This window comes from Melanostigma gelatinosum, assembly GCF_949748355.1.
Source record: "Melanostigma gelatinosum genome assembly, chromosome: 9".
Classification (NCBI taxonomy): Eukaryota; Metazoa; Chordata; class Actinopteri; order Perciformes; family Zoarcidae; genus Melanostigma; species Melanostigma gelatinosum.
Window position 1 is genome coordinate 11,712,930 of NC_136642.1, and position 24,063 is coordinate 11,736,992.

The 24,063-nt window shown below is 44.5% G+C and overlaps 2 protein-coding genes across 2 annotated transcripts; one reads left to right on the top strand and one right to left on the bottom strand.

The window, feature by feature from the left end:
- Window positions 1-1,372: 1,372 nt before the first annotated feature.
- Window positions 1,373-8,399, bottom strand: she (Src homology 2 domain containing E). The gene is made up of 6 exons (XM_079276228.1): window positions 7,550-8,399; window positions 6,950-7,076; window positions 5,057-5,311; window positions 4,480-4,822; window positions 3,217-3,336; window positions 1,373-2,485 (listed from the first exon to the last, which is right to left on the bottom strand). Exons 1-6 carry the CDS (start codon window positions 7,967-7,969, stop codon window positions 2,293-2,295), a joined length of 1,458 nt encoding a protein of 485 aa, XP_079132354.1. The 5' UTR covers window positions 7,970-8,399; the 3' UTR covers window positions 1,373-2,292.
- A 993-nt stretch (window positions 8,400-9,392) lies between these two features.
- On the top strand, window positions 9,393-24,063 carry cgna (cingulin a). Its single transcript, XM_079275127.1, has 20 exons — window positions 9,393-9,473; window positions 13,313-14,204; window positions 14,315-14,412; window positions 14,502-14,571; window positions 14,667-14,762; window positions 15,248-15,369; window positions 15,681-15,792; window positions 16,031-16,243; window positions 16,683-16,831; window positions 17,553-17,673; window positions 18,619-18,831; window positions 18,964-19,185; window positions 19,278-19,526; window positions 19,653-19,823; window positions 20,045-20,206; window positions 20,543-20,716; window positions 20,810-20,928; window positions 21,798-21,906; window positions 21,982-22,145; window positions 22,688-24,063. Exons 2-20 carry the CDS (start codon window positions 13,314-13,316, stop codon window positions 22,824-22,826), a joined length of 3,594 nt encoding a protein of 1,197 aa, XP_079131253.1. The 5' UTR covers window positions 9,393-9,473; window position 13,313; the 3' UTR covers window positions 22,827-24,063.

Genomic DNA, 24,063 nt, shown 5'->3' on the forward strand with positions numbered 1-24,063 from the left:
TTCTCACAATACTTCTGTAATTCCTTTTGAAGGCAACACTTTTATTGCCACTATAACTATTAATACTACTAATACTTCATATATGTGTACCACTGATACTTTATAAGCTCATATCCGGAGTGCAGGGGACATAAATAACTGTCCGTTTTACAATCAACACTTGACATGATGGAGGCACTTGCTAATAACAGGCTAGTACAGAATGTAAAACATACTTTGGTGTAGGTGCAGGTGAGGCTATGCAAAATGGCCCAATGTGATGATGCAGTTTTCATACTGCAGATCCTGCTGTTTTTAAATGTTAGCAGGATCACTTTCTCAGCCAATAAAAGGAACACATAATCCATCATTTTAAAAAATCCCTAAAATAAGAGACAGAGTTTCAAGCCTTTAACATTGTAGGCTAGATGGTTACCGAACCCAACATTCCCCAAAACAGACTGACAAGCTCGGCCAGAATCATGTGTCCAGCACCCCGGGCCTCTTGTTTGTTTTGACCTACTTTGTGATTTTAATTAAGAGAACATGGAGGACGAACCACAACAGATAACACGGATGGAAGGAAGGGTGATAGTTAGCGGTGTCTGCTGTTGTGTAACATTGCCGTTTGTGACACACTGGGTATACAGCAGGATGGCCAAGATTAGAGACGGCTCCTCAACCAGAGAGCCTCGGTGCAAGCTTATAGAAACAAGCATCTGCCCTCGAGCAAGGCACATATTTGTGCTGGAGTCGACCCTGTGCTTGGAACCCTTGAGGAGGTGTCATATGATCAACAAAGTCAGTTTCATAAGACAGTAAGAGGAGTGTAGCCTATTACTATTTACTTACTCATGTATGGTACTGCTCTGACATTACATGTTGAGCTCTCCATTCACAAACCAAGCAGGCTAGTCTGTGGGGGAGCTCATCGCCACTATGGCACTATGGCCACGTTATTCACAGCTCTTTTTATATTGCAGCCTGTCTCTCCTCCCTCTTACTCTTCTTCTCTCCTCCCTCTCCTCGTTCCCCGTAGAGATGGCCCTACCTCACTCTAACTAATCACCATGGCAACCTGGTAATCCCTGAACAGAAGAATTCTGACTCTCTCTCACACACACACACACACACATACATAAATGCACACATGGGTAATTGATTTCACACTCAGGTCAGCGGTTTTACAGCTACAAGAGAAAAGCACACGGTGAATCTGTGTGCTCTGGTTAGCTTCTCATCTCTGTTTCAGTGCTTTTCTTGAACCCTGCTTTGACCTTGCTGCCCGCATGTCTATTAATAACACTGTTTGTCCACAGTTAATATGAATTTATTTTCCTTACTGAATAAAAGTCTTACAACAATAAGTTACAACCCACATCATTGTGCAGTAGATGTAAAAATGTAGACAATATCCGACAATCACTTCATACACACATCATTTATGCAAACAGTAGATCGATTTCAGGGTTACGGTTTCAGTTCCTTCACAATAAAGTAAGATAGCTTTTTAATCACAGCCTCATTTACATTACAGTGAAGGCACATGAATGGACATTCACATATTTATTTTGCACACTTACACACACTCAAACTATTTTGCTGACTGGGTACTGTAAAGTTATAAGACACCTCCCACTTCACCAGTTCTAAACACCAAATCAATAAAGCTCTTTCTCTTGACAGAGGTCGGCAAATGAGCCTGATTTTCAGGATAGATCAACAGGCTGATCGACATGTCAGATGGATGAATGAATATATTCTAATCAGATGTATTGACCGCACAGACGGAGCCTGTAGGCACCTCTGTCTAAGAGGAGATTACAAACCTCTCCACTTAAATCAGATATCCGATTGGTTACAAGTGCAGGGCTTCATGTGCATTGTTTCAGGTATGATAGAAATCAACAACACTGCATGGCCAAAACAGCATCATGCCTGCAGGGCAGATGGACAAGAAAATGGGGCAAACAAAGACACCAGGCTGGGGAAGAAGGGATGGTTTTCCTGTAACTATGAATACATTCAGTCGGGTGTTTAGACTGGAAACAAATACGACCATAACAATGTCATCAATGGTTATTGTGATGTATGGCTTTGATCATTGTAGCGCATGTAAGAGATACAAACATATGAAATGAACAAGGTGGTACGCAGGACGATCCTAAGCAGCATATCTTTGAGTATGTGTGTGCACACATGTATTGACAAGTTAATGTGCGTGTCTGTGTGCATTTGCGCATACACGTGTAATACACGTATGCGCATGTGTATTTATGTCCCAGCGTGGTTGTTCATCCTTTACGTATGTAATCAGTGCGGCCTGGCCACAGGATGCTGCAGGGTCATATGCTCTGCTCCAGTGAAGGGCAGTCTGTGCGTGCAGTAGTGGTGGACCAGCTCAGGGATGCTGGAGAAGACACAGCTACTCTGATCCAGTGTGAAGCCCAAACCCTTACCGCTCTTCGTCTGGGCCACAATGATGTGCACACAACTCTGACTGGTCCTAATGGAACAGGAACAAAAATACACAAAACACAGATGTATTGTCGACTGCAAGTACCGTAAAAGACACACAGCAAGAGTTACAGTTAAGAGTGATACGATGCTGATGAATGGAAACCTATATTTCTCTCTTATACTCTCTTATCTATCTCTCCCCAAATGAAGCTGTGCATTTTTACCGAGTTCAGTGGATGTGTAAATGGGGTTAATGATGTGGACTCTCAAATGAATGAGCAGCTTACAACAGATGTGCACTCAGGCGCATGCATACACGCACGCGCACACACACACACACACACACACGTATGCACAATTACACCACAGGATTTCAGCCTTTATCCAGAGAACCTGTTACTGGCACACTTATCAGTAGTGTCAAGTTTATAAATGACACATTCCAATGCATTAACGCCTCAGAGGTTTCCACCACAATGGCGGTTGCTGTAACACCTTAGTAATTCCTTAATCACTGTGGAGGCAAAGCCATATTGTGTACAGTATGAAACACAAGATAAATGTTCCATGCCCATTTTTAAACAGAGCTAAAAGACGTGGCATTAGAAGAGGACATTTTAAAAATCTGATAATCATATTTGATTTTCAAGTACAATGTCTCACTGTCACCTGAGATTATGATGCAGCAGTATAAAAGAATATGTACATGTTGCACTATATAGCGTGCCATTACCGTGTTCAACAAACACGCTCAAATGAAATACACACATCACTCACTTCAGAGCGATGGAGTACTTGCTGGTTCCTGATTCGCTGTCCCTCACCAGGAAGCTGGCTTCCCTGTAGCGCTGCAGCTGAGCTTCCGCCTGTTGCCGGCTCACACTGCCATGGTACCAGCTTGGAGAAGGAGGGGAGGGACGCAGAGAGAGAGAGAGACAACAGATCACTAACATATAGCGCAGCAACATATGGAGATAAGTCAGATGTCAAGAGAATGATAGGCGATGATGATGAGGGAGAGAAAAAAAGAGTAAGAGACTGACGGGAGGAACGAAATGACACCAACAGAGATTTACAGTGTCCATAAATCAGACCGACGTATATATGGTGAGCTGAATGAGTTAACGGTATCTAAGGTCAACTTGAGAGGGCAAAGGGATACATAACATGAACAAACTTAATTTACGTGGTTGTACAGAGTGTTGAGGGAGGCCTATTAGGACACAAGGTGGTGCTGACAGTGGCTACAGGCTAGAGCCATATATAACCAGACTGTATGTGGCCTTGATTCATGAAGGCAAAACACACTGACATTCAGCCACAACATGAGAGGAACAACGGCTGGACACATGCTGGAACATGCGCTGAGCATGTCCCCCACATGTCCCCATATCTGAAAAGAAAAGCTTTACTTTCTGAGTTGAGCACAGAAGGTTTAGAGCTGAAATGAGTCTCTCTCTCTCTATTCAAGCCGTACCTCCCTCCAGCAGTTATGTTCAGCACCTTATCATGAGGGGAGAGCTCAAGCTGCTGCTGGCCAATGCTCTTACTGATAAAAAAAACTAATTTCACTTTGAAGTGTCTAATGTTCCAAGTGTAAAATAGATGTGCTTTTGGCTAACAGTACTGGCAGCCGCTGTGGTATTTGACATTGTGAGTCACCAGATCGGGTGTGAAAGGAAATCTGCTTCATTGCGTTACAACTTTTACGAAGGGAAATAGATTTTGAACCAAAACTGTGGAGGGTGCTGTTCTTTCAGAGTTTATCACAGCGATGGTTAAGATAAAGACAAAAGGAAAAGAAAGAAAAAAACGTGACGTCAGCATGGTGTCATAACGGTTTTACATACATTGGTTTGTCTTGTTGCACATTGGGCTGGTGATGAACTAATAGGGTCGATATGTTGCCTGTTTCAGTCCAATACCGTTTATGAGCTATAATTCAGCGCGCAAAAGCTTTCTTATTTTCCCGTACTAACATTTATAAATGTCATATCCACTCCTCCTTCCTATGGATAAGGAAGTCTTCTCCCTCCTTACCTCTGCTTCTCCAGGGGCAGGCTGGGGTCCACTTTGACTGCCTCCCCATCCAATGGGGCACTGAGGGAGGTAGGAGACGGGGGGGAAAGTTTGTTGGGACTAGAAGAGGGTGAGAGTTTTAGGGTGGGGAAAGAGGGAGATGGGGGCGAGAGAGGGGAGAGTTTGAGAATAGGAGAGGAGGGAAAGGAGGGAGAGGACGTGGAGGATGGAGAAGATGGTACGAGTATTTTATGGTTCCAGTTCTTCTGCCTCAGGGTGTGCTGCTGCTGCTGCTGCTGCTGCTGGCGGGTGGAACTTGAACCGTTCTCTTTAGTGGGAGAACAATCCACTGCCTCGAACTGAGCTGAAGGAAGCAGGAGAGACAATATCAACCTTCCATAATATAGTTACATTAAAGCATGCCAGCGCTACCAAAGTAAACACATCTCTGGAAACAGATTCAGCGGGATTGTTTTGTTTCCTCTCTAAAGCAAACACAAAATTGTTGTGGCATTACTGAACAAATAAAACTCATGGCATCCTTCCTCCACACCCTAAACCCCCACCCGTCCCATCATCCCTCTCTCCCTTTCTCTACCTGACAGCGCTCTAACAATGTCCTCCTTTCTCCACTCCCAGGGCAGTTCATACTCTCCGGCGGGACGGACGTCAGACTCTGGCCGTGTGACAGGGATCCACACCCCCCCACTGTCGCCTTCCAGCCCGCCCTCATACGGTGTGTCGTAGATGTTTGGGGCCGTGGGTTTTCTCTCGTCCCCCTTCGCTTCCCTCTTGCTTCTGTCCAGCAGAACACACACTTTCAGGAGGTCTTTGGAGCCACGTCTACGGACCTCTGCAGCGCAGGGATTCATGTGATTAGCAAATGGCATCAAGATGAATGAATATCACATACAGTACGTCATATTAGACAAGCATTGTATCTCCCCACTGCCATCTGCTCTTGTTAAGATGTATTCTTTCTCTCTTTTAGAATTTGTTCTCTGTGTTTTGATAGAATAACCACCTACCTGACAAAGAGCCTCTTTGGCCTCAAAACGTCATAAAGAAGACATTTTAATCAAAGCAGGTGACAGTGTGGCGAGTCCTTAGGGATGTAGAATTGACTGTTCTTTTGTTTTGGACTCAGCACTTAGACATGTGTATGTGTTTTCTCACGGATTATAGACAAAGCAGTGATCCGCTCAATGTCCAATAACTATTTTTATCTTTTATTGTTTTATCCTCCTCTGTTTGAGTTGCCACACATCAACCAACCTCAAACACATCTAAATTGATAATATGGCAAACGTACCTGCTTAATCTGTTCAAAACATATTCAGCTACATTCAGATTTATTAGATACACTTAGCTTAAACTGATACAGTCTAATACAACGGTGCTGCAATATATCAAACATTCATGAAGTTTCAACTTAATGATCATTTAGGAGGCTGTAGTTTGTGATGCTGTTGGTCCGCTGAGAGGTGTCTCTAATATTTTGTCTGCGCTTATTGAAAAGAAAGCGGGGTGGACAAAATATTGAGAATACCTATTAATATAGTACAACAATGCAACCAGTGAATAGCAGCAGATAGCTCAAAATGACTGTAAAGTTAAATCAACATCTCTCTAAAACGGTATGAATTAAAATGTATTATTTTAACCCTCGTGAAAGCACAATTTATTGCTGAGAAGTTGTTGAATAACTACATTAGCTTTGGTAAGATGCACCTTATAAACTAACGTGTATATGGTACACAAAGTCTGACGGCTAATACCTGTGTTTTTATGGGGCCAGCTGTATTTAACAAATCTGCCTGTCCAGTGTGATTTGATCTGTAAATGAAGTTTTGTTATGACGTGTCATTAAAGTTTCGGGGAATTTCACTTGTTGTGTTTCTTTACTGTCTGACAGGTAGCCTGAGTGTCTGCACTATTGTGTGACCAAACAATGGAGCTACAGGAAGAAAAGGTCAACACAACTGCTGATTGGCAGGCTGACCAGGCCACTTCCTGGCTGCTGGGAAGTGATTGGGCGAGACCAGGGGGGGGGGGGGGGGACCTGTAGGTTTTGCAGAAGGGTTGGGGGTCTTTCGATTCTTTTCTCACATAAGGGATCATAAAGCATTTTGTGTATGTGTGTGAGGGGGGGGGGGGGGGCGCACTGGGGCCAACTTCCTATCAAGAGAATGGGGCAAAGGAAACAGAGGCAGGAGACAGGAAGCTGGAAGAGGAAGCTGCACCCATTGTCCCTGCAAAACACTGTTCCTATGGCAACCGCCAGCGGGGAGGGAAGTCAGCAAAGAGACCCGTCTAGTTTTACCCTACAAGTCCTTTTAAAATTGTATTCCTTAGCTTTCATATACATTACCAAAGATGATTATACCAAGAGTGTTGAGATATAAATGCAGGCCTTTCTGCAGTCCAGATGATGCCACTTTGGCCCTTCCATAATTGTTATTGCTGCGATGGATGATGATCCTAAACTCACCTGTGATGATGACCTGGGCGTCATAAGGCTCCATGTAGCCATCATTCATTCCTGCTCTCTCAGCCTCCCTCTGCTCCTTGGTTTTCTCTGCATCGAAAGGATCTGCGTAGTCCTCCAGGATAATCAGCTGTGAGAGGTAAAAGACTCGTCAGAAAGAACAATGCTGGGCTGCTTTCAGCATTCAGATGTTACAATTACTTGAAGACAACAGAGCTGGCAGGAAGAGAGGGATCTGATACTTTCAGTGTGTGTGCAAAGAGTACAAAGAGGTCAGCGCATTGTGTTTGGCTGTTTGATGTGACACAATGTAGTGAAACTGCATTGTATTCTTTTGAGAGCATGGAAACTGAATACAGGGTTATGAACTGAGGTGGGGATGGGAAACACAAAGGCCAGCACTGACCTCAAGCTCACTCAAGCTCTTTATTGTTTTTGCACTGTACAGTATATTGACTTTTTATCTGCACGCTGCTGCAACTGCTTCTGCCTGGTTTTGTTTGATTCTGAATAAATAGCAAAATAGCAAATATCATGAAATATGAAGATTCAAATGTGCATGGGGTTTGGATTAACTGTGTTTAATCTTATAAAGTTACTCACTGTTGTTTTGATGTCAGGCCTCCCTTTTTCGTTCTCGGGCTGCTTCTGTTCGCTTATCCCGTTGAGTTTGGGGGTCTTGTCTTGTTTATCCACCTTGATCATCCTGCTGATGTACGCTTGCGCCAAACTAGAGGTCCGAACATGACGGTTCTCATCTGACGTGCCAGTCTCGAGCTTGGAGTTTTTGCGACCTTTTCCAGGTGTGAGAGTATCCCAGACTGTCCCACCAGAACCAGCATTGTTACGACCCAATTCTGAAGCCGAATTTTTCCTATTTCTCCCTGCCAGTAAACCCCCTTTCAGGCTGTCACGAGAAAACGAGGGTTTGAGGCGAGTTTGTGGACCAGATTCAGAGGCCGAGCGGACCCGTTCATTTCCGTTCTTTAGGTTGATGGGGAAATCTCTGAACCATCTTGCCATGGCTGTCAAGGTATTAACACAGGCTTAAAGGGTTTACAGGCTCAAACTGGTTGTCTTTTATACGTACTTGCATTAGCTGCCCCACTGCAACTAACTTTGGACCGTGCGCGTCAGCTCCAACTTTACGCACGCTTCGGTTGAAGTTCGCCTGAAATTACTGAAAAGTATTTCCTAATCGTAAAATTCAGTCAGCCTACTTCGTGGTGTTAAGCCGATTCCTTGCGTCTAAAACATTCCTTGCAACGTCTGGTGCGTCTCGGAAGGCATTGGCCAGTGGCCCTGGTTGCTGTCACTCTGTACCTGCAGTGACAACTATCCCTGCAATTTGAAAAGTAGCCTCTGTAGAGCGTAAATGCGGAAGAACTCAAAGTTTTTCTTTGAACCCAGTAAAGTTCCCATTCCCGGAGCGTGAGATGATGTGTCCAGCCTGTCGAGGTGATGAGATGGAGAGGAAAGTTGTGTGCACCGACTGTGGGATGTCACTGGAGACTGGGGAGGGGCTGTGTGTACGGGGCGGGGTAAGAGTTGTACTGTAATCATTGCAATGGACAACTGAAAGCTCCAAAATTTAGTAGTAGTTGGCCCAACGACGGCAGATGCCGGCAATAAGCAAAATGGGATCCAACATGTGAGTTTTGACACAATTTGAAAAAATGTTCCTTTTAAAGATTTATTTTGTCTACAGTTGAGATTATATTGATTAGCCAAAATAAGTAGCAATGGATTACAGACTACACTAAATGATGCCACTAAATCAAAATTAAACCGAAATTCAATTATAAAATGATGACTCCAATTTCGGAGACATCATGAAAGATTGCACCATAAAACACAAGCTAAACGGCCTCTTATAGCAACCAAAAAAACACTTACATGAATGTAATATCTGTGCACACTCTTTCAGCTGCAGTCCCACGTTATTGGAGGCCGTGCACTTGTAGCTAAGAGTTAGATATTTTTGTCAAGGGCCCTGGATGATGCTGCTGAACCACCTGCTGCAGCTGGTAGATAGTTGCGCCATCTACTGGCAAATTAGAGACAAACAAACACATGTAGGCACCACTCTGTATTCACCATCGTCCATCACTAGTCCAGAAGAAATGTTTGTTTGACTTTTATCTGGGTCATGCCGGTAGCTTTTTGTTTTGTTTATTTTAATTGAAGTAATAATGCGGCCTTCCGTTTTAGAGCGAAGAGTGGAAAAGCACAAGGAACGACTGACGTAAAGAGTACACCAATAGCAAACATAGCCGATATCTCTAGTCCCGCCTCTGTCAGCTCGCTGGTCCAATCACAGCCGTCCCTCCGGACAGACTGGGCGGGACTCTTACATCGCCGACAAAGGTAACAGGTTGCAGTCGCCGCATAATGTTGTACGTAGGAGTTGTTATTCCACCCACTTTTCTGCGTGGACTTTGATGGAAAACATTTGAATTATCACCGACATAAGGGAAGCGAAGTGCGTAAAAGCAGCAACGGATTAACGTAAACTCCAGAGAAAGAGGTAACTTTACGCTTGTTGTTGGACTTACCGAGACAGCTAAACCAGACACGACCTGTCAGTTATTACTTTGTGTGATGTGATTTTAGGAGCTTTGTGGCGCCTATTTCCTTGTTGAAGTTTAGTTTTGGACTGATGTCTTACAGCGTTGTGTCAGTGGGGGTAATTGATCAGCCAGTTTAACGTTAGCTCGGTAGCTAACGTTACTTCAGGATTACTTTCCCCATATTATGTGAAATACACGTGAGAGATGTTTACGTGAAATGTGCACGTACTCTCAGGTTGACTACACGTTCCTGCAATTAAAATGTGAGACCTTTAACGTTGAATATCGAATTCATATTTAAAAACAGGTGACGCTAAATCCCAACGTTACCTGCTACCAGGGAGATGTGTCTCCTCGTAACGTTCGTGTTTAGGACACAGGAGGGTACCTACACCACATCCCCTTAGGCCTGACATCTATATCATCTATATCACTTAATAATAAGATAGTCTTACATGTTCTCTGCAACCTCTCAAGGAGGTTTTTGAAGAGCAGGTCTATGGTACAGAGCTGCTCTTCAATAGTAAGCTTCAGTCGGATGAAACTGATGACACAAGCAAGAAAGAAGTGCAGATTATAGTTTTTGAAGTGTGGGGAATGGCTCATGGATGGTGTCACACGATTAAATAATCATAGCATTGCACTTGCTAAGCCATTGACCATGCTGACACAGAATGATTTAAATAAGAAGGATGAATGTGGAACACATTTTAACCGGTAGCCATTTTTAAATTCTGGACAAAGTGATAAAGGTTCGTTTAATATTACAGGTACAACTGTAGTGTGCAGATAGGTTCCCACAAATAAGTCTTTATCACACACACACACACACACACACACACACACACACACACACACTCTCACACGGCCTGTGTAAGTGAAAAGGACAGAGAAACAAGTGTCTGGAATGTGGGGTGAGGGAGGGGTGTATTTATGTGCTCCAAATATGGTGTCATTTGTGCACTATTTGGTAACACTGAAGTATCTCTTTGTTATGCCAATGAACCTCTTTGGATTTGAAAGGAGGAATAAATGGCTGTTTGTTTGAGAGTGTAAGGGGAGCGGGGGCAAGTTTAGAAAGAGACTGACCGCTGGAGAGAGAGAGGAAGAGGAGTCTGGTTTGATGTGAAGAATGTAATGGAGAGGGAGGATTCCCTGAGGACTGAGTGGCTGCCTGTCCTGAAAGGACACTGAAGGCGTGAGCTACTATTTTGTCCATCGATGTTACACCTTCGTGTTTGTGTTTTGCATGTTATACCCGTAAACTTCAATGATTCACCTGGAAGAAAAGGGCCAAACTGCTGTTTTATATGCTGTATGCAAGTGCTGAAACAGTTAATTGAGTCAATCGACTAAAGTTTATTGACAACAAATTTGTCTCTATTATTTTATTGAAAGATGGAAGTTCATTATTGACCTCAAAAACAGTAGTTAGACACAGAAACTTAACGCATGGTCCACCCATAGCTTCTACTGGCGCTCTCATCCTCAGCAAATACAATCAACGATTTTCAGACAATTTAGAGACGAAATTCTTCATCAATTAATCTCAAACAATCTACGTGTTAATGATGGATAATAATCAAACAGTCAATTTCTAAATTGTTAACGCATTCTACATCTAAAAACTGATACACTGTGACATCCTGTCCTCAAGACTCAAACAGCCTCTGCTGCTGTCTCTGTCTGTGTGTCAGGTCAGAGATGATCTGATCACATGAGCCCGGCTCACTCTGTTAGTCAGCAGAGGCACTTTCATGACTCCACACATTGCTGCTGTTCCATTTCTCTGCACACCTGCTCTAATCTCCTAATTATATTTTCCGTTGCGCCTCTTGCGTGATTTATTGTTTCAGCTCTAAAGGATACAGAGTCACACAATGTTTCTTTCAAGGGGAATGAAAGACCTTGGGGATTGTTTTGGCATTCTCAGAATTGCTGCCCTCATTTTCTGCCCCACATCAGCTGGACAATAGGATGGGATCCCCCCCCCCCTCACCCCTGTTCCTCTTGGAGCTGGGGCCGCATTACCTCACTGACATACAAAAATGAAACTACATTTTAAGAGACAGTAAGAGAGGAACGCCTTGTTACTCCCTCACCTATCCGTACGGCAGTTTTGCACACTTGTACTCTGCAGGTCGTTCCGGTTCAGACTCCCAGAACTTCAGCGTTGCCCTCGTACGGCACGCCACGCTTGACCTTGCAGTGAAGACAGCGGGCTGCAGACTCCACGCTCGACTACGCAAATGTGTTGTGACACGGCGCTTCCTCTGGGGTTCCCAAAGGGTGGGAGGAAAAAAAAATCAACTCGCCGCGCACGACCGATGCCTCAAAGGGCACTGATGTCATGTTGCTTCGCTTACTGACAGCTACGACATTTTCCATCACCTATTTTTGCAAAGTTGTTTTATGTATTAAGTTTTCACACAGCGGGGACTTATAAGATTATCCGTCATGGCTCACTTTGCTGACTGTATCTTGTTCTTGGCCTGGGCGGGACTGCGTCACACAGCTTCCAGGGGTTGTGCACAGCTTGACTTTGACTTTTATCACACAAGGCACATGTAAAAATGGTGGTGTTTTTTTATTATTTCTCACCGCACCCTCCCATCCCACTTTCTGTCTGTCACCTTGCAAAGCTGTGGAGAGGAAATAGAAGGTGCGGAGGTCAGTGAGGAAGTGTTGCAACAGGTTTAATGTGAGTTGACTGAACCATAGCAGTGCAATAGACATGAGGATGACACTAACACAAGGCGTGGTCGGTCAGTCAATGTAATATCAGATCTGTTCAGTGCAGTACTCTACTTGCCAGGCAGAGACGAATAAGGCTGACTGACGTGTCACTAATTAATGACTTAGGTGTGACCCGTTGAAATAGTTTCAGAATTACTCATTGAGGGCGATCAGAGTGTAGGAAACGGGAGGATTAGGGAGTCAGAAAAAACACCAAAGTGGAGAAATTACAAAGTAAAAGAATGAAATAGTCCTCACCAGTTGTTATGGCACCTGTCTATTCAAGCTGTCAACGTTTTGAAGAGGGAAATATGTTCAGTATCTGGCTGGGAATCCTCCAAACGTTGGGAAAAGCTTTGTTTGTTTGTGCACAAGGTGAAAGTGATATGTGGGTGTGTGCTTTCAGGTTAATGACTGATGGAACGCACGGAGGACAAAGTCCACACAAGTAGTCAAGAGCCACAAACTAAGTGTTGGTGTTAGTGCCGATAAACCGGCGTCCCCGTTTCTGTTCGAAGCGTGGTCTAACAAGGTTTTGACATTTCAGGGTTGCTTGTTAGTGAGTGTCTCGGTATTCTTTGTCGGATTTCTTAATTTGAGGGAAGCAGGGTTTTATGTTGAGCTGGTTTTTCGTTGTATTGTAGCGGTCTCGGTTTTCTCCCCCTGCTGTGTCCCTGAACCTGCTACTGTGAGTATAGTCCAACCAATACTGGAGTGATGAGGCCGAAACTGATTTTAAAAAGAGTTTAAAAAATCAGATTAACATAAACAAACAATCTTGGTACAGATTCCCATAAGTTAGATTTTTTTTATTAATTGTGACTATTATACTAAGCAGGATATATGCCAGTGCTAATCTGGTGAAATACCTAACAGCCAAATCCTGAACAGGATTGTTTCGGGTGTGAATATGACACCTTCAGAAAGTATTTTCTCAATTATACCCAATTTTCTTTTCATGTTTTGGGTATGAAAATACTAGACCAGAGCAAATATGTGATCTAACCACCGACTTGCTTCCTTCTTCTTCCCCTTGCCCTGCTCTCTGCCGTATTACCAGCATGAGCACATCATCCTCAGGTCGGAAGACCCCGGTGGACTACGGTGTCCAGATCCGCTTCATCAATGACCTCCAGGACTCTGGCGGGGGGCAGCCAGGGCCCCAGCCCAGGACCAAGACCAAGACCCAGTCCACCTCCAAGTACGGCGTGGCGGTCAGGGTGCAGGGTATTGCTGGCCAGCCATATGTGGTCCTGAAGGACGGAGAGAAAGGAGACTCTTACGGGGTCCAGCTCAGGACCCAGTACCCCTTTGGTTACAGTAGCCTTCCCCGCAGAAGAGATGAGGCAGAGCCAGGAACACAGGGGCCAGATGTAGAAGGAGGAGCCCTGCAGGGTGTGGCACTACGCAGGGCCCAGTCCCATGGGTCACTGCTGGACAGGGACGCAGAGGCAGGCAACGAGGATTTTCAGCTGTCTAGGCCACCAGGGGACGGGAAGTCTGGAAGTTACGGGACTCTGGATGGAGGACTTGGAGTAAGGGGAGAGAGGGAGCAGGTTCGGCCTGCCGGTAGTGGAGAGGGGGGCGTGGAGAGGAACATGTGGGATGGTTCAAACAAAGCAGGGCTCAACGGGTCGCTGGGGTCCGTTAGAAGCAGTCAGTCCAACCCTGCCCCTCCTCAACAAACACATCAGAGACAAACTCCTGTCAACAGACTAATAAACAGGTTTGATGGTGGTAACACTGGAGGCCAACAAGATCCCAGAGCTCCATCTCCTCTCCTCACCCCCAACCCTTACACCTCACCGCCGTCCTCCACTCACAGCAGTCTGGGACGCAGTCAGGCCGCCGTCAACAAATTCCCCGGACACCCAGTGGCCAATCAGTGGACATCCTCTGGGACATATGCCGCTGCGGAGACCCCCCCGCATGCCACGCCGACTGAGCCACAAGTAAGAATTACAATATTTAATGTCTGGGCATGACGGCTGTTTATTAGCAAGCTCCAAACACTACATAGCGTGCAAGATTGCAAGAGTAGTTTTCTGATCTATGTCTTAAGGTGACTCCTGACCTTTTGCTGGACCAGGGTCAGAGTGCAGAGCTGACCAGTGAGGAGGAGCAGGTCATGCAGACTATATACAACATCCTGAGACAAGGGTATGGACCTGCGTGTTGTCCTGGACGTTCAGTGATAAATGTTTACACATGAATGTGTTTAATAATTGTCCATTTTCACCTTCTCTCAGGACCAATGAGAGTGATGTTATCATCAGGCACAAAGTCAAGGTCCTCTTTAAGAAGATTCAAAATCTAAAGGTTTGTAATTCTGTGAGGGGTTATTCCTGCACTGGTTCATGTCGGGGAGAGAAAGCTGCTCGCATTATTTGCCCATATATCTTTTTCTACAACAGCCCAAAGAAAGAGCTCAGGAAGAGTGGATGAGAGAAAAGAGAGAGCTGGAAAGAAAGCTGGCTGAACTACAAAACACCCTGCGACTGGAAAGACGGGTAAATAAAATAGAGCATTCGAGGGCATAGACACATTTTGTATCCGTAACTGTGCCAACACTTACAAGGTTATTAGCACTGCTGTGAAACTGTAGTGTCGGTGCTGTGGATGACTCACCAAACCTTCCTGAATTCACTTGACTGGTTGGAACTGGCCGCCACCAGAGCAAGTCCTTGGATCCTTGGAGTGTGCTTCAGATTAATCCTTAAAGCCCTCTGGCCTGGTCAGAGGTGCACACACACACACACACACACACACAATAATCTAACTTCAACAATGACTCATTTTATGTTGGCTTAAGGAAGGTGGGCAGGTCTTAATCTCTAATAGCTCCTAAGGAGTTAATTCTTTATGCATATTGACCGGTGGGCAAATGCAAGCCTGCTGTAACATTTCCTAAAAACTCTCGGTTCATGCCACCAGAGCCACCTGCTGTCTTGTGTTTCACTGCTCTCATTTATTCATCATGTCTGCTTGTGCGTAGGACTCCGTTAGCAATTCTGATCCTGCTCTGAAAGCTGAGCTGGAGTCCTGTCTGGATGAAAATCTGCTGCTCCAGGATATGCTGGACCGGAAGACGAAAGAATTAAATGAAACTCAATCAGAGTGAGGACTCGACAGCACACACACACACACACACACACACACACACACACTCAAACGCACAGACAGAGGGAAGCAGGAAGGGGCATGGTACCATTGTCTGTTTCTGTGTTGGTGGTCAGGAGGTCGAGGGCTGCATGACTAACCCACTTTGTTATCAAGCACACACTCCTCACAGTTCATGAAACAAGCCGTTACTGTCACTTATTCACAAGACAAACTATGCCATCGTCATTTGAATTTCAAAGGATCATTCAGTCGTGTGTGTGTGTGTGTGTGTGTGTGTGTGTGTGTGTGTCCTCTTCTACTCGCAGGCTGACTCAGCTGCGTATGGACAGGGAGAACGCAGAGGCACGGGTCAGAGAAATGGAGGACCAGCTGGCCGAGTTTCAGGATGAACTGAGGAGGGAGAATGGCAACAAGACGGTATTACAGAAACATGCTCACACAAATGTACCCGCGCAGATGCACAGAGAGAAACTCTCTCACCCCACTGAAGTCATCACATAGCATGATATTGATAGGTTGATGATTTGTAAAGGCTTTTGCGATTAAAAGCCAGATTAGCTTTCTGTGTGTAAACAAATGAGCAATGCTGCACCGAACCGGAGGCCGAGAGGTCAAAAGCATCGAGTTATAACTGTGTATTCCCCCGTGTCTGCAGGACCTGATGTCTTGTCGGGCACAGTTGACGGAGGTGTGCCAGCTGAAACAAAAGCAGGAGGACACGCTGAGGCAGAGAGAGAGGGAGCTCACGGCTCTCAAAGGAGCGCTGAAAGAAGAGGTGGCCACGCATGACCAAGAGATCGAGGTGCTCCGAGAGCAGTACAGCGTTGACATGGAGAAGCTCCGCAGCAGCATGGAGCAGGTGTCTCAGGTGTGTACGCGAAACACAGAAGCCACTCGCCAGCTCATCACTCACGTACATTTGACATGAACATTTTTTGAAGTTGGACACAAAATGGGAAAAAAACCGTTCCCTCCAAAACGGACCAGCAAAGCAAAAAAGAGAAACCACTTCTACCTGCTGGAAGAGTTATTGTGTCAATATAGCATACATCACATCACATATACATATGTTATACCTTTTAATAGAGTTTCTAAACATGCATACATAAATATATACATATGTGCAGTACTCGGAACTACCTTTCTGAGTACTGTGATGGAAGCTGAAACTCTCCTGGTGAAAGGAAAAGAGCTGAACTGAAATGTGATCTGTTCGGTTAAAACAATGCGGAGTGGTCTATCTATCCGTCTATTTATGTCTATGAAATGAAGAGGAATACATAACAAACGTGTCTTTCTTACTTTAGTCTCACGCAGGCATCGAGTCAGAGCGGTTACGTGTGAATGCGTCCGTTCGCTCCCTTCAGCAGCAGTTGGAAGACTGTCGAGACGAGAGCAGCCACTGGATGGAGCAGTTCCACAGCGCCAGAGACCAACTTCGAACGACCAAACACGAGTGAGTTTACTCTCGTACTGGATTCGGGCTTTCCAATGCTGACGTGGATTTAGTCACCGTCTTTTCGGTTTGTCCTTACACCTGCTGTGCTACTAATGTGTGTCCATCTCTTCTCTTTCATTCTGCCTGGTCTATGTTTCTCCCGCTCTCTGTCAGAGAGCCACCCAGCAGCCCTAAAACACCGTGAGAGTCACTCTTTGAACTGCATTTGTGTCTAGATATGCAGACCTGTAGATGTGGCTAGCTGTGCTAACAACTGTCTGACTGTAGTTCAAAGGTCATCCACACTTACAGCCCGAGTTCATGACTGACTAGATGGTCCACATTTAAATATGTACCAGGGACCCTGAAGTACCATCGGTCCCAATGGGAATATGGACCATATATGTACAATGGTGCAGAACACCAGTCACTGGACATCTGTAACACTATAAGGGGGTGTTGGTGATCTTAGATATCTGTGTTTAGTGAAAAATGTGTTGTAGACTTTCTTTCTGTGAATATGTCTGTTGTGCTGACAGGGAATGCTGATTTATTTCCTGTTGTTTGTAGATTATTAAAAGGCGTATTTGCTTGTTGAGTATATGAAAGAAAATGAAGCTCACTTCATGAATCACCTCTTCAATCCAACTGCTGCTGATCAGATAATCAAGCAGAACCTACAATGCTTTCATCTGCTGCAATCTGTTTGGATCAACTCTGTTTGATCTACGATGTTTAGACTCCTGCAAGCCCGACTGGAAAAAGAGGAGTTTGAGGAGGAACTAAAGGAGGTCCAGGAGAAAGTCGGCACCATGAAACGGCAGATACCGGACCCGGACCACACACAGACTCTCAACCAGGTCAACATGCACTCTGCCTCATATGACGCCTGATCTGTTTCACAAAAAATGAAGCAGTTTAAAGCTACATTTGGTTATTATAATAAAGTTGTTGTATTTGCCCAACACATCCTGACAGTGGTACAGGAGACTGATAATCTGTACGAGAAAAGTCAGGTTCCTCTGCCTTCTTCTCCCTTCCGCTGGACCACAATGGCAACTTAAATATATATAACTTAAAAATATGTACCACAGTCAACGGCGAGAGACAAATTATTTGTAAATATATTATATTATATGATACATATTCTATGTTTGAGTTGTGTTGAGTTGAATTTTGTCAATTTAAAAGACGAAGATTCCACCACGCCCGAAAGAACCACCAATCAGAGCCCCGGAGTGTGAGTCATTGCTTTTGAAGCTCATGAACTCTGATCAAACTCTCTAACTACGCGGCGCTCGGCAAATATTTATCACAACTCTGTGACTGCGTTTCCTTTTTCTTGCCTGAAATGTTTTCAGAAACATTTTTGAGTCTGCTGTCAAATGAGAGAACTTGCTCGAGCGGGTGGGCGGTGCTTGGTTTTGGCTCGGCTGTTTTCAACATGGCGGCCGGGTCACAAACTTTCTCATTTTACGGCTAAAAATGTTTCTGAAAACATTTGAGGCAAGAAATAGGAAATGCAGTAACATAATGTTGATTTATATTTGATCAGCGTTCATGAGCTTTGATGAACAGCTGCACCAGAGACGGGTCAGCTCTGATTGGTTGTTTTTCTTTGGCCGCGGTAAATTCTTGCAAATGACATCGGGAGCATTAAAAAGAGGAAGAGGAACCTGGTTTTTCAGCTGTCTCGTGTACTACTGTCGGGACATGCTAGTGGTTTGAGCAAATATGACAAATGTTATTTTATTAAAGTTACCAACTGTAGTTTTAACCATCAAATTCCCCATAATCCTCCTCAGGAACTTCAGCGTTGCAATACTGATCTTCAGAAGGCCAAGTCTGAGGTGGAGAAGCAGAGGATGGAGTTTGACAAGAAGGTCATGGAGGTCATCTCCATAAAAAAATCTCACCAGAACCAGGAGGCAGAACTGAAGTATGAGATTGACCGGCTAAAGGACCAATTACAGAAGGCCAGAGAGGATATTATCAAGGCACAGGACAAAAACAAACGGGTTAGTTTACTCAAGAGTGATGATGTGTATGTGGTAGTTTTGAGGATGATTAGATTGTATTCTCACCTTTTAATCGCCATCATCTCTCTTGTATTTTTTGTCAACATCATTCCCTTGACTTCTTGCCTGTAGCTCCCGGACCCAGCCGTCATCTCAGAGCTGGAGCAGAAGCTTGGTGAGAACCGTAGTGAAGCTAGCCAGCTCAAAGAGAAACTCTCATTGGCCGAGGAGGAAGTGGTGGCCAGTAAAACAGTTCTCAATAGAGCGCAGGCGGACGTTAAAAACCTCCAAGATGCTCAGCAGGAACAGGAGGGGGCCAACACGCGGCTGAGAGAAAAACTCTTACGGTTGGAGGTAGGCACACATCCTCTCACACACCAGTGTCCGTGTGTTAGATACCCTGAAATCAGCAGACATGTTTAAGCACAACTCTGTGGTTCCCTCAGGCTCAGCTGCAGACCAACACAACGGAGAGCTCAGAGGCAGAGATCGCCCTCCACACTGAGGTGAGAGGGTTGAGATCGGAGCTAGACGAGGCCAAGAGAAAAGCTTCTAGACTGAGTCAGGAGCAGCGTGAACTTATCCTGCGTGTGGAGGATACGGAGAAAGAGAAGGAGACACTCAAACAGACCTTCAGCCAGCTGGAAGAGACCAAACTACAGCAGGAAAGAGCTCTGGAGAAACTCAACAAAGAGGTAAGAAGGAGGGATCCGGTTTTATACCTTGGTAAACAAATGAAAGCGTCTGCAGCGTTGAACATCCAACGGATCGTTAGAGGATAAAAAGTTATCCTCTTGGTTTTTCCTCCCTCTCCCTGTCAGTATGAGTCTCTCACCGTGTCCTCGAGGGAGGAGGTGCAGACTCTCCGGGTTCAGCTGGAGGAGCAGCGAGAGAGGGCACGCAAGGAAATGCAGGAGGCACAACGGCACGGAAACGACGCTCAGAGTGAACTGGAAAGAAGTCATATAAATCTAAGGAGACTGGAGGAAGAGGTTTGTGTTTTGAGTGCATGCTCACTCACTTGCTTGGCCTGGTTGTTGTTTTCATCATGAATGTCTGGTCTGAATGTTTTCAGTAGTTCTGACGCATCGTGTTCATGGTGCATGCTTGACTGATTGTATTCATGTGTGTAAACATGCAAAAATGCACATTTTCATTTCATGATGGAAATTCAGAGTGGCATTGCTGTTTGTAAAATGATGAATCCAACTAGATGTCACGAGAGAAGAAGGAGCTTCTGCTTCTATGTGAGGAGAGAGACAACCACCAGCTGGATAAAGAGCTTCTGGCCAACAGGCTGCGCCACCTTGAGGGAGAGATGGAGGCCGTCAAGAACGGCCAGAATGAGAAAACCCGGGAGATTCGCATCCTGGAGGTAAGATATGTGCTTCTGCTTCTCGTGGTTTGGGAGAATAAAGCATGACTGCAGGGCGCTCTGCTGTTAATAGTTCTGCTCTGCATACAATGTGACTTTAGCAGTCTGTCTATATATCTAGACATCTTTCTGCACACCTATTACGTTCATCTGTAAATCAAACAAATATGGTGAAAAGATTAGCATGTAGACCTGTTTAATGCACATCAAATATATGTATTTATGTGCTTACATGTACAAACTCCAGCACCATCAAATGCCTTTTTTTCGGCGAACCCGCCGCACGCGTCTCCGTTCTGAGCAGCTAATAAAGTGGTCTCTTCTTGTCTGCGCCAGGACAAGCTGAAGCGTATGGAGTTGGAGCTGGAGGAGGAGAAGAGCAGCGTGGAGATGCTGACGGACCGAGTGGCCAGGAGCAGAGACCAGATCGATCAGCTCCGCTCTGACCTCATGCAGGAGAGATCCTCCAAACAGGACCTGGAGCTGGACAAGACCGCCATGGAGAGACATGTACGTAACAGGAACATACCCACCCTGACTGAACCACTCTAGTGTATTGTGGGGTTTTGTTGAACTGCTGTTTGTCCGTGTCTGTCCCTGCAGCTGAAGGAGCTGAGGGGTCGTGTGGCCGACATGGAGGGCCACTCCCGCTCCTCAGCCGGACTCTCCCAGCTGGAGAACAAGATCCAGGAGCTGGAAGAACGCCTCCGGAATGAGGAAAGGTACAGTGCAACAAACGTTAGACATGCTGCACGTGTAGTTCTGGATCACATTTATTTTCACCCTTATTTGTTTGTTGAACTGAATATCTCAAATGTTTCTGAATAGATTCCCTTGAAATTTGGTGGATGGATACCGTTTGTCATTAGCTGAGCAATAGATGATTTTGGTGGTGATCCCAGTTCAGGCTTTTACATGTAACTAATTACATTTACTCAAGTACAAGTACAATTTAGAAATACTTGAGTCTTTCCATTTCATGCAACTTTATGCTACCCCACTGCATTTATTTATACAACATTAGTTACGCGTAATTTTGCAAATGCAGATGATTAATACAAAATATAAACCAACTAATACATTATGACGTAATGTTATGGGTTCTATAACTCTGCATAATGAGTACTTTTCCTTTTGCTGCCTTAAGTGTATTTTGATGACAATACTTGAAACAGAGTATGTTTTACACTGAAGTATTCCTACTTTTAATTCAGTTAAAAAGATCTGAGTACTTCTGCCACCACTGTCTCCATTAGACATGTACCTGTTGATTTTAATGATGAAAGAGAGTCAACTCCTTTTCTTTAGGGAACATGTTAGTGAAGTTATAGAAGCCATGTTTTGGCTGTAACATTAGGTGCATTAACTGCTCTTTGTCACTAATATTAAACCTCACATTAATTGAGTTATGCACACACACACACAGAGTAAAACCAGACTTTAACACCTGACTACACAGCATCTTCATGAGAGCAATGTGGTGGTAAATGTCTTGCTCAAGGGCATTTTGGCAGTAGTTGAGATAGGGTTAGCATTGCTCATGAGCATGCTCACATTTCTTTTGCTCTGTTCGTCCCTTGTATATGTAAAGGGAGAAGAACTTAGTGGTGGCGTCTCAACGACGTCTGGAGAGGAAACTAAAAGATCTCAACATGATGTTGGATGAGGAGAAGCAAACGCACACTGAACAGAGGGACCAGGTAAACACATTCACCTCAAAATGCGTGTCGTATTAGAACTTACTCTGGAGACTTTAACCTCATCCTGTGTTGCAGCTCGCGCTGAGAGTGAAAGCTCTAAAGAGGCAGGTGGACGAAGGAGAGACGGAGCTAGAAAGGCTCGATGGACTGAGGAGAAAGGCCCAGAGAGACATGGAGGAACAGATGGAGCTCAAAGAGGCCTTGCAGGTCAGAGTCACAGCCCTGGAAACTGAGCTCAAGTAAGCATTTCCGTTTCCTTGTATCCAATTTTGTCTCTCATCCAATTTGCTACTCGCTGTGCGCTTATGCAAGACACTTCCTGGCAGCCACATTTTCACAGCAGTTTGAGAGAGTGATCTCATCCCATCCATGTCCCAGAATGAATAAAACGGCGCGTCAATGACGTTATTACCAGCAAACCCAGATTCCTTATCTGTTACACACAATTAACAGACACCTGGTAGAGATTCACAGAGCGCCCTGAGGTTCAGTATTTCACAATGTGACGTGTGTAAAACAAATCAGCAATCAGCCACGTCTGAAAAGGTATTTCATTAAACTAAAAAGGCTCGTTACTCATGTACCTCGGGGGAAATCACATGACAGACATGCTCCCACTAGCAACAAGGAAAGGCAGGTTGTTCCCTTGTGTTGCCAGCAGTGGGAGTACTTTGTCCACCTGGCAGCGCTAACATTTGTGGATAAAGCAACTCTTAAATACAGTGTGTTTTGAACAGTTAATGATGACATTGATAATGTCGATGATGATTATGTGTCACAGGAGAAAAGCCCAGGCAGCAATGCGCCCAGCTTTGGATTCATCAGCTCTCAGTTCAGATGACGACGACGACAGCCTGTACGATCCCTCCACCATCACCTCCATCATCACTGAGGGCAACCTCCAAACCAGCTCCTGTTAAAACAAAAACAGCACTTCAGGGACAGGGTGAGAGTGGGAAAACATAGCACTGTTAAGGAAAGAAATACAGGGGCGTGTAGGTTGCTTTTTAGACTGGGAGTTAAGGCAGAATGGTATCCACTACAGGCAAGAAGGGAGGGGCGCACTGATCTGGGATCATCAGAGATTAGCAGGGGAATCATTGTCTACACCAGGGTGAATGGAAGGAAACAAAACATCCTCTGAATTTCAGGGTGTTTCCTTCAGCCTACAATGTACTTAGATGCAGTCCACGGTACAGCTGGAAGAACTCCAACATACAAAAGCCGCACTAAGACGGTAACTGGATTGCAAGGAGAGAAATGAGGCTAGAAGCACAGAAAGAAAATTCCTCTTGTATTTTTTGATACAAATTCAGGATGTCAAACCATTTCAGGTTTGAGATTCTGGGTCGAGCGCTTAACGGTACCGAGTCTGGCTTTGACTGAAGAATCAAAAATACTCTCATCATCTCTGAGTTCACCTGTAACATCAAATGACCGAGTTCACAACCTCTGTACCCCAGCCTGCACAAATATTATGTAGAGCTACTGACAAACATGGACCAAACACTAACATTGTGTGCATTTTTGATTCTCACCAACTATAAGCAATATTCCACGATGATTCTCATGCAAGTAAAATTGAATCGTATTGAATGAAATCTGGAGTTTGTTCACATAAAATAAAATATTTTTTTCACATGTTTTTTGGAATATGTCACTTGTGTGTTTATTACACCGCCCAGACTTTGTCACGTGGCACACAGTCTATGAATTCAGAATTATAAACTATGACGCTAATAGCACAATATTATTACTATAAATGTGATAGAAACAAATGTTGGTGTGACGGTTTCTGTGAGTTTTGTCTTTATTCACTGTACCTGAAACAGTTTCCTGGTGAAGGTGCAACCGACCTTTGTTTTGAGGACAGAAGTGTCCTTTGTCAGAATATCACATAACTTACAAAAGTGGTTTTCTACTTTTGAGTTCAAATCATGGCCAGAATATCATCCTGTCCAATAAAATCTTTGTGTATTTGTAGAAGCTGCACAATTTCTATGCATTCTTTTATAGCAAGTCACTGAAATGTATGCCTTAAAATAATTGTTAAAAAGGAATTTATTGATTGGTATCTGAATGTTTTTTGTAAAATGTAACTGTCTATTTAACATTAGAGATTTCTTTGAGACTTGAGTTTTGTATGCCGTTTGAACA

Bases quoted from the DNA above. Each gene is read 5' to 3' on its own strand.
- she (XM_079276228.1), bottom strand. From the start codon at position 7,969: ATGGCAAGATGGTTCAGAGATTTCCCCATCAACCTAAAGAACGGAAAT. The intron at 7,077-7,549 runs GTGAGTAACTTT...TACCTCTCACAG, and splicing joins GGCCTGACATCAAAACAACA to CTGATTATCCTGGAGGACTA. The intron at 2,486-3,216 runs GTGAGTGATGTG...CTGTTCCATTAG, and splicing joins AAGTACTCCATCGCTCTGAA to GACCAGTCAGAGTTGTGTGC.
- cgna (XM_079275127.1), top strand. From the start codon at position 13,314: ATGAGCACATCATCCTCAGGTCGGAAGACCCCGGTGGACTACGGTGTC. The intron at 15,370-15,680 runs GTGAGGACTCGA...TTCTACTCGCAG, and splicing joins TTAAATGAAACTCAATCAGA to GCTGACTCAGCTGCGTATGG. The intron at 22,146-22,687 runs GTAAGCATTTCC...TATGTGTCACAG, and splicing joins GCCCTGGAAACTGAGCTCAA to GAGAAAAGCCCAGGCAGCAA.